Source organism: Rhea americana, unplaced genomic scaffold (assembly GCF_003343005.1).
Source record: "Rhea americana isolate MKP2758 unplaced genomic scaffold, rheAme1 scaffold_84, whole genome shotgun sequence".
Lineage (NCBI taxonomy): Eukaryota > Metazoa > Chordata > Aves > Rheiformes > Rheidae > Rhea > Rhea americana.
This window is the reverse complement of record NW_028187023.1, coordinates 3336637-3354342: the sequence shown is the minus strand read 5'-3', so window position 1 is coordinate 3354342 and position 17706 is coordinate 3336637. Positions and strand designations below refer to the sequence as shown.

At 39.3% G+C, this 17706-nt stretch overlaps 1 protein-coding gene and 1 non-coding gene across 2 annotated transcripts in view; both read left to right on the top strand.

The window, feature by feature from the left end:
- COX16 (cytochrome c oxidase assembly factor COX16) overlaps nt 1-1024 on the top strand; it is a 47493-nt gene extending 46469 nt beyond the window's left edge. Inside the window, exon 4 of the mRNA XM_085323336.1 lies at nt 177-1024. Coding sequence (XP_085179462.1) covers nt 177-293 — 117 coding nt within the window. The 3' untranslated portion in view covers nt 294-1024. The remainder of the gene's footprint in view (nt 1-176) is intronic.
- A 10223-nt stretch (nt 1025-11247) lies between these two features.
- On the top strand, nt 11248-11328 carry LOC146585237 (U2 spliceosomal RNA). Its single transcript, XR_014898056.1, has one exon. It is a non-coding gene; the product is annotated as a U2 spliceosomal RNA (small nuclear RNA).
- Nucleotides 11329-17706: the final 6378 nt, after the last annotated feature.

Below are 17706 nucleotides of genomic sequence, written 5' to 3'. Positions count from 1 at the left end.
CTAACACCCTCTCTTTTTCTCCTTGACATTGAACTTCTCCTTTGGACTGAGTGAAAGTTAATCAGCCCAGAGTGATACTGAATTTATTGTGCAAAAAGGAAACAAATTAGAGTAATGCATAATTTAAGTCTTGGGGCACTCAAGCTGACACTGTTGTTTTTGCTGTTTGTCTGCAGAAACTGGAAAAATCTGACTTGGATAACTGGGAGAACATCAGAGGACCCCGTCTGTGGGAAGATTCCAAGACTATTCAGAAGCAACAGCGGGAGGCTAGTCGTCTGAGGACAGAGTGACTGAGCAAGCCTCCTTCAGTGCCTCTGGAAAATCATGTCTCAGGCTGGACTATCTAACTTTTTAATCCAATGTCAGATAGACATGGGAATGGGGGGAAGAGGAATCTGCACTGAGCAATCCATGCCAATGCAAATTAATGTGAGATCAATCAGAAAGACTATATTATATGAAGTTTTTTGCATCCATTTGCACAGAGCTCCACAGGCTGTGTATATGAATTCTTAATTAAAAAAATAGCTGATTATTCCACTGAAATTATCAGTCTTCCTTTCCCATTGTTTTTCGACAGCTATTGTTTAAAACTAAGATGCCTCAGCAAGGAATGACATCTCAAGAGTCAGCTTGTCAGTACCACAAGTTTTCACCCTAATGAGAATAACAGTGCTGTCATCTAGATGTGTGTGACCAGATAAATGCTGCTTCAGAGAGCTCCTGCATGACTTCAGGCTCTTAGCTTAGAAGGGACTCCACAGACATAAGCTGTTCAGGAACAGTGGGCCCATTTTTGGCTAAATAATGGTCTGGTGTTGCATTTCCAGGAACTTGCCTATACACAAGCCTATGCAGAGTGTCAGTCAGTAATTGTTTAAATAACATTTGTGTAGCCATGATCAGACTTCTGTAATTAGTTTATTGATACCCTGGTGTGGGCAGGGATGTTTGCAGTGGAACTTCTCGGTTTGATTTGGAAGAATTCTTCCTCAATAAAAGCTGTGCTGTTTTTGTGTGAGCAAGTACAGTAACAGCATCTTCTTGACCCACTATTTAGTGGCAAAGTTCTCTTTACATATTATTTATCTATTATTATTATTATACATATTTCTATATGTATTTTTACGTATATATTTGTACACATGCATAGTGGGTTTTTTGTCTTTTGATGAATTCCTCTATAATCTTTGGCTTTTTATTTCTGACTTTCTGTGCTAAACATTTGCTGTTGGAGGAAACCAGGATAACATTCAGGACCATTCTGCTGAAACAGTCTGTAAAGATAAATCTAGTCAGTTCTTCAGATAAAATGAATCTTCTGATAAGGTGTTTCAGCACTCTCCTAAACTTTCCAGAGGAATGGAGTAGTGGAACACAGGTTAACAGTAGGTGATAGTTTCAAGGCAGTGACACCTATACATAGATCCCTTTGGAATTCACAGATATATGATCTTACTCTTCTCTGCAAGAGATCTAAATTTAAATATCCTCCTAGAGATTTTGTTTAGGGTAGCCCCCTTATCCTCATGTAAATCCCCCCTCAGTATTTACTTTTTTTCAGTCTCTCAGTTATGAGGCCCTTCTTCACTCAGAAAAAAGAGTCTTCATTAGATTTTAGAGAAGTTGTAAAGTAATTCATACAGCATTAAATGAAATCTTAGCCATGTTTGTGCAGACTTTCTCTTGCTGGGGTTGTGAAGTTCATCAGAAAATGTTGTTTCTAATCTGGAATGAGACTGGAGCTGTGTGTTTCCTTATTCAATGTTATATACATCTTTAGTTCTAAATAAAAGTGTTAACAAATTAAAACATCTAGGAGAGGAACTAGAAGAGTAATACAGCAGCAATGTAACCATAAATGCTATAATGAAACAATTGAAAAATTAGATTATGGAGGCATTAAGCTATGCTAGAACTAGAGAAGAGGGGAGTGTGTTTCATTAGTTTATTATTCGTTTTTCCTTAAAAGATGAAACAACATTCTCAAGCAAATAGCATATAAAATAGGACAAAATAAAACTACATACCTTGCTAAACATCTTTTCAACTCTAGCAATTTCACATTTTGGTGCAGTGCCACTGGCAGCAACATGGTGATTGCTCAAATGGCATCAGTGCATTAACCRCACTGGCAGAGTCATTAGGGCTCTCACTGATACCAATATCACTGCTGCTGTTAGTACTGTTACTGTACTGGCCAAACCACTGGAAATGTTTCTTTGAATTACCTCRTATACACCCATTTTGTGTGGATTCAGCAAATTCATTATTTCTTTGCCAGAGGATACACATCTTCCTTTTCCCAGCACTGATTAAAGGAGAAGGAAAGTTGCCATTACTTTTTATATAGAAAGGCATGATTAGCTCCCTGTCTTGCCAGATCGACTCACGATATGGACCAGTACTGCTCCTGAAGTAAACACATAGCTCTCTAAAAACAATGTCTATGGTCAAAATCACCCGTCTCCCTAGGGTAAGAAGCAAAGATATTTTTGCTGTTTCTCTTTTGTAAAGCTCTGATGCTTATCACTTTTSTTGATAAGCAAAACACTCACTAAACTAACTTCTGTATTTTAGATTCAACAATCTTAAGATGTGAATGTAAATAATTAGTTCTATGGAAAACACTTTTTCTGTAGCAACTTAGGACCCAGTTTTGCCTTTTGATATTTTTTCATTTTTTGCCTGATGGTTGTGGGTCCCCCTCCACTACCTCCTCCTTTATTTATTTATTTATTTATTTATTTATTTTGCATAAACAAAATCTGTTAGTGGCTTTCCTTCTAAAACCTGGGCACTACACTTCCTGTAGTTTCCAAGGTGTATTATTTGTAACTACCTTTTAAATGATGTCTCTAGAAAGTGATGGAATTATCTTAGCATCTCTGAGAAAAACTGACATACAGTGGAGATCTATTCAACTTTCACCGTCTCTTCAACTGCCCCTTGGAGAGATACTCCACAGTGAGACTGTTTATTGACAGTTGATTGAAAAATGTTTGCACCCTTGTCTTATGCTCTTGACTCATTTATGATTTAAGAAGAACAGCAACAACTTTTGGCAGAGATTGTGCACTTGATAAAATAGGGAGAGCTGCTACAGCAGTTTCTCTTTTTGTCCTGCACTTGGACAACTGCTTAACTTTTATGCTTTTCTTAGCCACAGAATTGGGAATAATGCTTGTGGAAGGGGTCTTGAGAGGGTTAATTAAGGTCTTTTTAAGTTATCATCCATGCTCAAGTAGAAGGCGCTTCAGAAATCTGGAGAATTGTTGTTCACACCACTAGGGAGAGAGGCAAACTTCAAGTGGTTCAGGAGTTGGGCTTAGTTTGGCTGCTTACTTGAACTATCCTTTTGAGAGCCCTGTTATAGCACTTCTGATTATTTCTAAGGCACTTATGGGCAACCTTGTTAAATTCCTGAATTGTCACTAGAAGGAAAAAAACACGTTGTGAAATTTAAAATCAAGCTGTGACTGTAAGCAGTTTCAATAGTATCAGCCTAAACAGAGTTACCCGGCAACACTATGAAGTCAGTTAGAAGCTCATTGGCAGCCAGCAAAAAGATAAGATAGAAATAGAAAGATCCAACAAAGGGAAGCAATTAAGAGCTCCAAGAATGTGTTCTGAGTGATTTGCATGAGCTGTGGCTGGGAGGTCAGAGGTAATGAATTACAGTTGTCAGTCTGAGTCAGTGACTGACATTTTTTCGTCCACTTTGTTAAGTGGCATACCAGTCTGAGGGGAATGGAAACAAGGCTTTAGTGACAGATGTGAAGTATTAAAGGAGTAAAGGGAGAGGACTGAAGAAGCTATGCTCTTTGGCATAGTGTTGTTGAAATTAAGAATGGAAGACAGAAGAAAGTCTAGCTATGTATCTCTGGGTAGAGGGGCTAAAATACCAGTTTTAAAATCTGTACTTTGACAGGAAAAGTAGAAACTTTATCTTTCAGAGAAGATATGGCAGGGCTGGTCCCCGGGTCTTCCATAACAAGAAAATGAGCAGGGCATAGAAGTATAGCTTTTTATGTGGGAATTGGGAGCACCTGCCTCCAAGGGTGGGGAGAACTCAATGTACTGCCAGTGGGTATCCATCTGGAGGATTTCCAGCCTCTGCTATCTGTAGCCTCTGCTTCTGTAGCCCAAAATGGAAAACAGCTCCTTGCATGAGACCTGCCCTGTAGATCCTGCTCATTGAGTTTGTTTCTCCTATAGTACTTAAAATTTTCAGACTCATGGATGACTGAAAGGAGAAAATGCTCAATATCTTAMTTCAGCTGTAGCACAGATGAAGGAATTCAGCTGAAGCTTTAGCTACTGTGATCTAAAGAGGCTTCCAAACCTGCTCAGTAGCATAGCAGTTGAGTTYCAAAGCTCCTAAATACAGCTGGATGAGTAGTTGCTATATAAAACTATTAGAATCAAGATGCAGAGCCAACAGTGATCCTTCAAGGTCTTGAAAATGGCTCCAACTACCCCAAAAAGATAGATTGTGGTGCAGTGAGAGAGGAATGATGAAATTTTTAAACTAGAACGTGGAGTGGAGAAACTTGTGAGAAGCTTCTAATATATATCCCATCATCAACTGGGGAGCAATCTCACAAGGAGGCGTTTGATAACGCTGATGGCAGTACAGGGATTTTGTAGCCACAATGCTGAGCACTCAAATCAAGAGAAATCCATTTCTTCAYGTAGAAGAAGCAACTTGGAGGGATTTAAATGTTACTGCTCATTCGGATTTTTTGTATGGACAGTTCTTGCTGAACTATATGTGTCTGTGTATGGATGAGACTTAAACAGTAGATTTCCCTTTCTGTAATAACTACACGAACTCTTGTATTTCTCAATGATTTTTCATTTACTTCAAGTTGCTGCATTTGAATATCCAGCATAAGTCAAGGGCAAATTTAATTTGCATTTCTTGTATTTTCCAGAGTTTTTTTTTTTTTTTTCTGTAAGAAACAGGAAGCCTAAATATCCTCTGCTACTAACTCCYTTTTTTATGTCCACTGGAAAAATTCAGAAGAAAGAAAAAGAAAAGCAGGGAATGATCAAGGCCTTAGGGGAAAAAAAATGAAGATGGCCACAGAATTTTCCATTAACGCTTTTATTTTTTGAAAGGCCACTTTTTGTCAGTGTTTCCAATGGAAAATTTGTAGCCATCCTTCACTGGGTAAGGTTTGCAAAAAAATTGCCACTCTACTTTAAACTAGAAGTTAAGACCTGAASGAAGATACTTGCTCAGTGTTAGACCTTCTTCACCTGCAATGAGTTGCAGTCAGACTCACCCGATGCGCAAATAATCTCTAGACTTAGAAACAAAAACTCCATACAGATGTTTTTCTTAAACTTTTCCATAGCTTGGGAGACCAAAGCGGTCTTTCATACCACTGGAATCAGACCAACTGTATTTTCTTGTTGAATATTTACAGCTAAAGTCTTACTTTCCACAGACAGGTAATTAAAGTTTCATGCTTGCCATCTCCTTAGTTATGAGGTGTGTTAAAATTAAATTCAACCAAAGCAGCAGCTGCTAGTTCTGCAAAAAARGGACATGTAAAATACAGATATACATTGCAAATGTGAGGAGAAAACTAGAATATGTATCATAGTCACAAGTCATTGGAGAAAAAGAAAAAAAGAGATAAGAGGAGGACTGTGTAGTAATTGCTAGTGCCAGTGTACAAGAAATTTATATTCCTTCAGCCAGTGTTTTTGGAATCTGGCTTGGTGTACTTCAGGGAAAAATTACCATTTAATTTAACATGCCTCTTGAAATATGACAGTAAGGCTAGGTAACTGGTTGTTTCTTAAATTGYGATTTGAAGTGGACGTAGGTTGGGATGGGTTGTGGTAGGAATATTTCTAGTTTTGATCAGAAACCTTCAGCATTGTGCACCTCTTCCATACATCATAGGTCTAGTGAGTCAGCTCGTTCTTTTCTCTATTCTTGTTTTAGAAAACATACTAGCTCAAGCTATTGCTTTTAGAAATATTACTTGTAATCTTTTCTCTCCTTCTACTAATTCCATTAGCAAGGTAAAGAACCCAGGCCATTTTGGAGAGAGGATAGGACTAAATTTGTGTCTGATGTAAATCATTACAGCAAAGAATTTGCTTTTAATTTATGTTAATTTTCACTGCTTTGAGCATTTTGTTTTCTGGAGAATCAGAGTCTTCAGTTTTGCAAAGTCAGTCTGTAAATTCAAGTGTAAGTTTTTTATATCAAGAAACTACCCATAGAATCGTGTCTGTTGCTGCCCAGAAAAAAAAGCAAATTGGCTTATCTTGAGTAGCTCTTATTTCAGTGATCACAAAATAAACACTAATAAAACTTTCTGTGTGGGAGAGCAATGATCGCACTTCTAACAACAAGGTGGAACAGTCTCTACAGACTTTTTAGTGTTARAAGGACAGCAACATGTAAAAATTACAGCCTTGTTTTTCCATACCTGTATACTAATGGTGCAGATAAGTAATCTCCAATCTCCTGCACTTTGGCTGTAAAATATGAATGAGAAATTTGATGGTAGTTGATGAGATGTTTGGTGTTCAATACTAACTGCACTGTGCTGGTTCAGTACCAGATTTATAATGGTATTCAACCTCAGGGAGACCAGTGACTCCCGAGAGTACTTAACCCCAGGAAGAATCACAACAGAAACCTAAATGTGTGCCCTCTAACTCCATTTTCTTCTTGGTCCATTTCTTACACTTATCCAAAAAAGTGACAGTTCTATTCCTGAGCTCCTCAGTCCAAATGAAGCTGACTGTAAAGTGTACCTCTCTCTCTCTCTCTCTCTTTTTTTTTTTAGCATTCATTGACTACTGAGAGCTGAAGAATAGTGACTTCTAAATTAATTTAAAGATATCCTGTAAAATGCAAGCTTAGAAACACAGACCCAGTATTATATTTCCTTATGTATGGCACCCAGCATACATTGGATTTCTTATTATCTCTTAATACAACAATGCTATGTTCTCTATTCTATGTACAAAGGAAATTAAATGTACTTTTTTCTTTAAAAGATGAGTTCTTCATCCRTCACTAGGTGTCAGTTGCTAATAATGTTTCCCAGAAAAATGTTATCTGTGATTTAGTGGCTTTAGTGGACTATCTTCTGTTGAACAGAAGACAGCAGAATAAGATTTCAGCTTAATATAGCTCTTTTCATACTTCTTGCAAGTAAAGGGATGAAAAGAGGAGAGCAAGCGCAAAGAATCTTGGGTTCTAGTCTYAACTTTCTTCTTTATTTTACAATACATGGGGCATTTTAAGAAGGAAAAGGAAGGAAAATGGAAGTAAAAAGGAAATAAGGGAAAAGAAAAAGATGGAAAATAAAACGYTTAGGGACAAAAATAATAATGGAAAACTAACTGTTCCTTCTGATTGCTACCTCTGGATAGGGTAGGAAGGAAAATTGTTTCCATCTCAGAAAATATTTCTGTGCTCAAAAAATACTGTTATCCCAAATCCGAATGAAATGTCAGAAAGAATATCTTGCAAACTAGTGGTTTTAGAAAAATTTTAATTTGGTTGAACTGAGATGTTTGATTTTGCTTTTCATGTTTTCCATTCTTGATTCTTTTTCCTCAGCTAGCTTGTCTTTGGAAATGAAAAACCACCACTAATCTTAAAAGCACATTTTTCACTTAGAAACTGCCAAAATAGAATGTTTCAACAGTTTCCAGAACTTTTCCCCAAAATATTTTCAATAAGAGTAATTTATCAAAATAGATCCTTCTTGATGAACAGATTGGAAAATGTCAATCAACTTGATTGAAAAAAAAATATTGTAAAAAATCCTTATCAGCTGTACCAGTCAATTCCATAGTCAATTTGTGAACCTGCATCCTTAACATTAATCTARTGGTTATTTACCCACTTCTCTTGCTGTGTATACAAGTACATTGCTTTCTCCATTACATGTGCATGCATGTATTTATAAGTTGCATACTTACACAGGATTTTTTTACTCAGTAAATCACAGGAAGAGACTTACTACATTGGCTCTCGCAGCTAATGACACCAACTTTTACATCATGAACTGATCAAATTGCTTCTGAAAACAAGTCTTTTTTTTCCTCCCTGCATTCACTAATACAACAAAGTACATTTATTTCTGGATAGTTCATCTTAAATGCTTAAAGAATATTCTCATATGCCATAATTTAATAAGTAGAAACCCAACATTTTTTTTTTCTAGTCTAAAAAAGGCACTATTCCTGTTTAAGTGATAAGTTGAGATTTTCCATGATTTTGAGTTACCTGCCTAGCAAGAAATTGGCAAAGATGAGAAGCCTTCAGTATTATTCACATATATCTGGCATGACTATAATCCATCCAGGTTTTGGTGCATGTCTTATCATTATTTGGCCATCCACCTCCATGCATATCATTTTTTGTCCTGCAAACACCCTAACTGAACTGCAGATGATTAAAGCTGATGATTCAGTACAGAAGTCTGAGCTTGCATATTCCTCACAGCAGGCTTTTTGCTCTGTGTGCTCCCTGGGCTGTCCCAAACATCCTTATTGGTTGTGCTAGAATAATAAACAGCAAAATCATATATATATATATATATACACACACACACACACACACATACACATATATATATATATATATGTCATCCTATAAGTCAAGATGACTGAGGGCAATTTGATTAAAATGTAAAAGTTCATCTTGGATCTGAGATGGAGGTTTTTCAGAAAGTTTAAAAGTTATTTATGACAGTGTTTTGTAACTTGGCTTAGCAAAGTCACTGCAAAAGAGCAGCTGGGAACATGCACAGTATCTTTCAGTTTAACTAAAAAGATTATATTTTGTAAATACCTCAAAACTTAAATCTGTCCTAAGTACTTCTTTGGGCACTGTTTAGTATATCTTCCATGACCAGCAAAGAACGTTTTGGTAACTGACATGAGGTTTCTGACTAACCCATGTTATTCAGTTATYGCAAGGAAAAGCTTCTCTACTTTCTACAGACAGATCCAGTTGCCTGATCAGTGATTTTGAAGTCTAATAGGAAGAGCAGACCTTTATCTCTTATGTTTCCTCTATTCAAGATTTCTTACCCTTGTGATGAACAGAAATTAGAAACKGTCCATTTTTGCCCCTTAAATCCACACATGGATGTACCATGTTTTCTGACAGGTCCCTTTTTCTAACACATGCTACATATGCCCTTGAAAGTTTAGGTATGAATTCTGGGAAGCCAGATTTGCTTATTACTACCTCAGATTAACCTCAAAAGCACAACTAACTTAATATTCTCAGCAAAATTTCTTCTCCCCACAAGGAGGTTTTCTTCATTTTTTTTTAACTTCTGCTGCTGACAAACAATAGCCACCTTAAATGCCACATATTCTATACATTCTTTTTGCATCTCCCTTTTGGTATGTTTGGGTAATGCCGAGAAACAGTGGGAGAACAGGTGTTGCCTTCTGTGTTGTCCTGCCAGAGATACTATGATCCAGGATTTCCTGCAGCAGTGGATTGAGATATTTCTGTGCCTTGTTTTTATGTCATTGGAATAGTTTCTTATGCTCTCAAAGGATTTCCCACTCTGTGCTTTCTGTGTGCCAAGAGATGTAGCAGGAAATCTTGATATTTAGAAAATATGTGATACTTTAAGGTCTTTTGTGTGTTGCCGTGTGACTATTTAAGCTCTTCTTTAGAGTGTAGGCATTATAAATGACAGAAAAATACACGTGTATGTGTATATATTTTATAGATATAAAGCAGTTTTATGCTGTTTTCTGTTTTTGAAATAGAATCTAATAACTAGTGAAAGCTGCTGAACTGAGAGCCCCAAAACTGCATTTCCCTGTCTGTGCACACACACAGCAGAGAGCTGTAGCATAACCTCCCTTTGCAATCACAACCCTGCCAAGGTAGGGACTTGGAGGGAGCACCTCGAAGGAGTGGAGATGGTTGCCATAGGAGGAACTCTCTCTGTGCAGTGATTGCCTGCTCAGGTTACAGGGAAGAGTTGTTGTGAGGGTGGGTTTGCTAGTACAGAAGAAGGTGGAATTCATTTTCCTGTAGGCATACATGTAGCTCTGCAGAAATCAAGTGCCTAGACGAAGGCTGTCATCTAGGCACATACAGATGGTGATCACCTCATTCAAAGGCAGATGTCTACCAAAGCAGGTGTTGAATCATGCTCTTTTGATTATTTCTACTCGCTGATCTTAGAAGGTGCTAAGCTGATGAGCTTGGATCACTTAGCCTTAATAAGACTAGGATTGGGTCAGCTGGATCCCAAGATGTCTCTTCATTTAGTATGAAGTCTGTGGAAATTCACTCTTGGTGTTTACAGAATTTGAGAGAAAACCTTCTGATGAAAGTCATGTGAATTCTTTGCAAAAACATTAAGGGCTTGTGCTGCACTGGTAGTGTCCCTGGATTTCCCCCCCCACCCTCCCCATCCCCCGTCTGGGACAGTATTATGGAATCTGATCAAAGTCTGAAAGAGCATCTGTGATGTTCCTATATTTTTTTTAATTTATTATCTCTTGTTTCTCTTGAAAACTGCTGAGTTTCTTGACAACTTAAATAAAGGTGATCTCAGTAAATTATTACTGCAAAGGTCAGCAAAGATCTGACGGTCACACTAGTGACTAGTGACTAGTATTTACATGTAAATTGCAATCCTAGCGTTGCCTATTGCAGAAGTAACATATCTAAGCCATCTTTTTGAGGAGGAGAACCATGATATGCACAAGGGGAAGTTATAGTATAGATTTGCTTGGGCAGAACTGGACACAGTCCTGCCTACTGGTTGAAATCAGCTAGTGCAATACATCTCTCCTACCTCAAAAGTAAAGTTTTGCTTAGACTTCAGCCAGAGCACATGTTGCATGAGCAATAAGGTCAGAGCCAGAGGCTCTAAGTCTCTTCCAAGTCAACAGGAAGCAATAAAAAGATATTTTCAGACAGTAAAGATAATCTGATGTGCAGGGTGGGTGTTAACAGTGTGTCAGCAATTTGGCCATGTGAGACTTTTCCATTGATGCTGTTTCAGGTTTCTTGTAATATGTAAAACAGTATTATCATTACGCTAGAAAACTGAGCACAGAGTTTTCAGGATTATGTATTAAGCACAGCAAGTCAAATGCTATCTTCRTATCTTGATAAATTCTAAGTATTATTCCAAGGAGGTTTGCCCTGAGTCTCTTCTGCAAAGTGCAGAGAGGCAGCTGCTAGTCACTTTTATCCTCAGTTACCTTCCCATTATCACTTCTTGGCCTTTTGGCTAAGATCAAGTGCAGTATCAGTTTACTGTCTTGACATGTCCTGTGTCAGGGGAAACCATCCTGCCCTGGCAGCAGGCTGGACTCTGAGACCTGCTAACTTTCTAACCTCTGTAACCACTGTCATTCTGCTTTTTAAGAGACCTACAGCTTTTATAAGTCAAGTCACCTTTAACAAGCCTTGCAAGTGCAGCTGATACATTTGGCCTAAGTTACTTCTATTTTGGAAGCTAAATGGGCTTCTGCTTTCTATAGTGTGAGAAAATCTAGTACAGCTGGATGTCTCAAATTCTTTCTGTTGAAGACCACCAAAGAGAATGTTTTGTCTATAGCAGTACATTCTTTCCTTTTTTAATTAATGCTCAGATGAGCCTACTAAATGATGTAGTGGAACCTGTTTTATAACTCATATAACAAAATTTCACACCAGCATTTCAACAGCAATCCCACGGTATCTTCCAGTCTTTGCACTGGSGGAAATCACTTAAAAACTCCATGCTTGTCTCTGCAGCTGGCCTTCCTAGAGAAGCTATGTGGAGGATGTTGTRAATTCACCTTTCACCTAAGGAGAGCTGGCAAAGTGCCTTCCAAAACCATTTTAAGGGCAGCACCAGCCAGCCCTACATCCTAGGGCGTATGGAAGGATGTAGGAGAATATTTCTGCAGTAAACTCTTAGCTGGGGAGASAGCAATGTCTTTCAGAGTCTTGGTCTTCCAGCTGATTTTATCTTGAAGATTTAAAAWGCTCTGGTCTAATGACACAAGCTGTGGGAGGCTAGGCTTTGATAACTGTCTCTTGCTGGCTATTTTCAGGATGTGATTTTTCTATTTCAGTTGGATATTTCAGTGGAGGGAGTGTTGCTATGCTTTAGAGAAYATTGCAATTAGATTCAGTCAAAACAATCATGGTTAATAATGATGAATGTTTTGTTACTAAAAAAGGAAAAGGTAGAAATAAATAATAAAGCATGGTTACTTTGAACGCAATCTCTTTCTCTATGTTACTCTTTGGAGAGCTTTGAACAGACRTGAGGGCTGAGTTATCCTCAGGGGGAAGCAAAGTCCTTGTTTCAAACATGGCAGTGAGCCCTTCTCCAGTGTAAGTAGTGCAATGGGTTCAATAACAGAAGAATTTCATTTAGCAGTTGGTGAATCTTGTTTGGTAAATCATGGATAACCTTAGCAGCTGGGCAAATCTCAACTACGTTCCAAATAATTAGTGAAAGTATTTGAATCAATAATAGCAGGGAAGCCATTGAAACAGCTTTAGAACCTGAACTAGAAAAATACCGCTCTAGTTTGCTGGTCATTGTTTGCCAACTTTCTGCTGCTCTGGATGTCTGGGGATGTTTTCATGTTAGGAAATAGTGCCAAACTGGAAAGCCGCTGCAGCACACTGCTGGTCCCTCAGTGCATGAAGAGCCTCCATTTCATCAAATTTCTGCRAAATTGGAACATACAGCGCACTGAGTGCCTGGCTGGATTCACCAGACAGTGTTGCCCTCGGTCTCTCGCTGGCTTGGCCTCTCTGTGGGTGGGTTCCTTCACTGTGAAGATACAGTCTGTTCAGGGGTGCAGAGAGGGTTCAGGCTTCCCCGGACTTGTAGCAGGAACTCTGCAGAATCTCTTTCTAGCTTTTCAAATCCCTCTTAGCATTTTCTTATATTCAGTCCAGCTGTGACTTAGTTTCCTTTGAGCTGAAAATCTCTTCAGTTAGTTCATGTCATATGAAAGTATCTTTCAGTTAAAATAATATTTTAAAAATAATTAATTCCTGTATTCTGTAACTGAAACAATCATTCAGAACACCTTCCCTTTTCTTAATTCTTCTGAAAAGGTAACTCAGGTTTCTGTGTTTACTAAAGAACTGGCTTCCACATTCCTAAAGGAGTRATTCATTATCCATTAATACAAGTTTTATACTCAAATGATCTCTGATCAATAACCAGATCATGACTGTACTGTTTTTGTATAYAAATATGTCCTCTTCATCTGACTTCATTATAAAGTTGTTATTTGAGGCTTGCACACAGCTACAAAACATCCACCTTGAAAGGTAGGTAAGTTCCTSTCTGATTTTAAGTGAATCGAAAATGTGGTGACTACCCTAAGTACAAATGCTTATATTTTCTTAATCCTCCTAGTACATAAATGTTTGCAGAATCTGTTACTTGAGGTAAGATTCTCCCTCTAACAACTGAAGTCTTGTACCAGACTGATGTGTCCTGGTTTTAGATAAAAGCAGCCAAGCTGCTGCTTTTCCCTTCCCTTTTGACCCTCTGTTGCTAAGATTTATTGCCTGACATTTATAACATTTGCAACTTGCAATTAAAGCTACTATTTTGAATACCTAACACACAAGCGTGAATTATCATAACTTACTACTGTTGTCTTTCAGACCATAACAGAAAATGTTCAAATGTGAGGTAGAAGAATTTAAAGCTAAAGAAATTTTGTAATGACCTAATGTTACATGAATAAACTGTGATTTTTTATTAAATACTTTCACATCAGTTTGAAGAGCTCCCCTGCATAACAGCTTTTGATGTCATCCGTAGCCTGATTTTTTTTAACAGAATTGCAAGTACAATGAATATTTTGATCAAGAAAAGTTTGAGATTTTTAAGATTAATTCTTTGTTATCTAAAAACTCCTGTATTTAAAAGCGGAGCAGACTTTAAGTGTGAAATGGAKATTGATTTGATGCTCGTCTCGTATTCTGACTGAGTGTTGGAGCATCAGATTTATGCACTTGCAAGCTGTATTACCCCAGAAGGACAATTTACCCAGCCTGTGCACTGGTTCCTGGGCAATGTTTTTRTTGTCTGTATACACGGGGAGTCTTGTGTTTCTGGGGAGCATCAGGATTGCTGGGAGTAGTGATGAACCCTAGCACTGTGTGTTTGCTGAGAATTCAATGTTGTAATAGAGAAGGGGCAGTGAGGTTCTCAAACGTAGCAAGACGGCCAACAGCATGGAAGATAAGAGCACTACAGGCCTAGACCTTTAAGCATGCGAAGGGGCTGACAAACTGAAAGATGAGCAAGGGAACAGTACCCTTTCCCTTTGGCTGGCATCCAAAGAATTACAACCATTACCTAATGACAGTCTTCCAAAGAATTAGGCTGGGCTGTAAATTTGAGCCTTGTTAGTGTAGTATAAAGGGAGGAGAGAGTGAAAAGAAGGAACTCTTGTCCCCCAGATCGCCTTTCAGATTAAATCATTGTTTGTTGGTTAACATGAAAGCTGTAAATTCTGTTTCACCAGAGATGGGGCGTGCAACGAAAGCCCATGTGTATTTTTAGCATCCYTTATAATCATGTCACCTTTTGAAATGGAAGCATCCATGCATTAGAGCGGAGGAATTGGAGAGAGGACACATTTTACCAAGAGAAATGTCATGCCCAGGGTGGATTGACTGAGTCACCCACAGGCGGGGCGCAGTGATATTAGCACTGGCCAGGGTGATGTATCTCCTCCTTTTTGCAGTTTCCTCTCTTCCCCAAGCTCCTCAGTTCCATTTGGCTTCCTCCTCCATTCATCCCTCCCCATTGTCTCCTCGCACATCTTCTCCCAGGTGATTCCACCCTCCAGCCATATCCTACCAGAATAAAATCTGGCACATGCAAGATGCTTTGCTATGGTCACCCAAAGCGGCTCCCYGTCCTGCCCAGAGAATAAACAGCCTTGACAGGGTGATGTCACATGCCTTCTTGGAAGCTACTTAGCAATATTCATTTCTTTTATCTTATTCTGTAAGAAGAAAGCAGATCTAACACAAGAAAGAGAGGAGGGTATCTGTTCAACGGTGAATGCTTATTTGCTGTTCACCTCTAAAATGCCAATGAGCATTTGTGCTATATAGTTTGAACTGACTGTTGACCTTGGAGAAATTACTGACTGCTGCTCTTGGAAGAAATTGTCCCCTACTTTCTAAGGAGGTAGAAAAGAGGTARAAAGTCTGCCACAGTCTCCTTCTTTAAGTGTGAATAAATCACATCATCCCTCTGCTACATCTAGAAAAAGGAGATAATTCCCTTTTGTTCTCACYTTTTTCTAGCCTCCATAAGCTCGTAAGAGGGTGAAAACTAGTTTATCTGCATTTACTCTTTTGATCTTCCTCTATAATCATAGATCATAGAATCAGTAAGGTTGGAAGGGACCTCTGGAGATCATCTAGGCCAACCTCCCTGTTCAGCAGGGTCACCTAGAGCGTGTTAGACAYGGTTGCATCCAGRCGGGCCTTGAAGATCTCCGATGCATTCCAGTTGCTCTTTATGTGAGAGATCAACTGGAATACATCGAGCTCTGCCTAGGGGTGGAGGAGGAAGAGGCAGTTGAGAGCTTATGGGTAAAGATCAAAGGGCAGGCCAACATAGGCAAGAGAAACTTGACGAGGCCTTMTATAGACAGCTGGAAGTAGCCTCACGATCACAGGCCCTGGTTCTMATGGGGRACTTCAACCACCCTGACATCTGCTGGAAGGACCACACAGCAAGGCACAAGCAGTCCAGGAGGCTCTTGCAATGCATTGATGAGAACTTCTTGTCACAATGCAATGTATTTACACAATACCAACAACAACGATCCTCCACACTGGATAAATTCTTTGGTGCTACCAGCATGCAACTCCAACCATTAAAAGTCACCTGTAGCTGGTAGTAAAATACRGGCCATGTTACAGGCACGAACAATGCTTTAGTCTTCATTAGCTGCAGAGATCTGGAAGAAATGAGAAAGAGAAAGTAAATGACCCYAGCGAAACCAAACTACTGTGATGGTGCTGGAAGAATGCAGGCAGATGTGACTGCCAGGCAGATGTTCCCTTCATGCAGTCCATAGCTTGAGCTACCAATTCCCATGCGGTAGTGGTGTAGCCTGGGAGGGCAGGRGGAGATCATCTTCAGTCCAAGGTGAGTGAATGGCTTCAGCAGTGGTGAAAGAAGATGCCCTTCTGGAGTTGAAGGGAAATCTGAGCGGTTTGCCTCATGCTCCTTGAATTGGGCCCAGTAGGGGCATGCTGGCACCAGCTGCATAAATCAGATRAGCTCTTTTGCACTCTCTTTGCAGCATGTGGTTCAGTGCTGAGTCAGAATTTCTCACCTCTGGAAGGGCAGAGAAGCAGGATGAACACAGTTGCTTAAGCAGGGTTCACAGTCATCTGCAGGGCAATTAAGCATGGTTCTTTGCACCCTGATAAAAGTGCTATCTGTGGCCTTCACCTTCACTCGGGTGACCTTTCTTACCTAACAAGATGGGTGTGCAATTAGTGCTGTGAACCTTTTATACGCGTCCTGTTGTTCAGGAGCCTCCCTTTATGGGCCTGAGAGTGTTAGGTAACCAAGTTGAATGGGCAATGCCTCTCCTCCTTTCCTTCTCCCTTCCTCTGCTTCTTCCCTTGAACACTATATTAAATACACGCTTTGTAGTATTGGCACCATCTGAAGTRTGATGTTTCTTCAGCATGCCAAGTCTTCAGTCTCATGTTTACCCTGCACTACTGCTGCATGACACCAACCTGTAAGAGTCATTAAGCCACAATATTGGATTTTTTTTCCTCTTTCTCTCCCATTCTTTCCYGTAAGAGCAGATGAGCCACACTACCTTTCACAAGCTGTTTAGAGTCCRTGATTTGAGGTGTATGTGATGAAAAATGAAATAAGTGGCCTTGACTTTTTTTTTTCTAAGCAATGAAATACTGCAATATTACACACCTCTACTCATTGCACTGCTTCCTAAAAGGGAGGCAAGGCTTCTGTGGTGCTGTAGGTACCAATCTCCCCTCACCAAGGCAGCAAGAGGCATAGAGGCCAGGAACCTCTGCTCCCAGTTGATCTACCTGCTGCTGAGATATACACAAAGCAGCTCTCCGGTTCTTACTATCACTTAACTAGCTGGTAGGGAGTAGTGGTACATACATAACTCAAGTGAAATCTTTAGTATCATCTTTTCCTGTGAATTGTTTTTTTTCACTTGATGTAGAACTGTGTAATTTGAAGTCAGAAACTGAAAACTTAATGCTAAGAGTATGGGGCATTCCTGAAAGCAGCAAGCCCCGTGAAATGCAGCCAACAAACATCAGTAGAGGAAGCTGATTTGGGTTGGAAGGGAGCCACAACACTGGTCCTAGGTATGTGCTCTAATCCTGCCTCTATCCTCCTGTGAAGCCCTGGGCACTCACCTCAGGTCTACATGTTCCCCTCCTGTTTTCATTTGGACCATCAGGACTTTTTCCAGGGACTCAGCACTGCTTAAATCAGTTGTTAATACATTTAATAGTGCCTTTCGTCCTTGCATAAAAGGGTATTCAAAAATTGTTAGTAGCTAGGTAGTAATGGGCAGATCTCAGGAAGGAAATCTTACCTCTGCTCGAGTATATCGTGGCAATAAAAGAGCACAACATCTTTGCAGGCACACAGGTAGATAGGCAGAGCCAGGCAG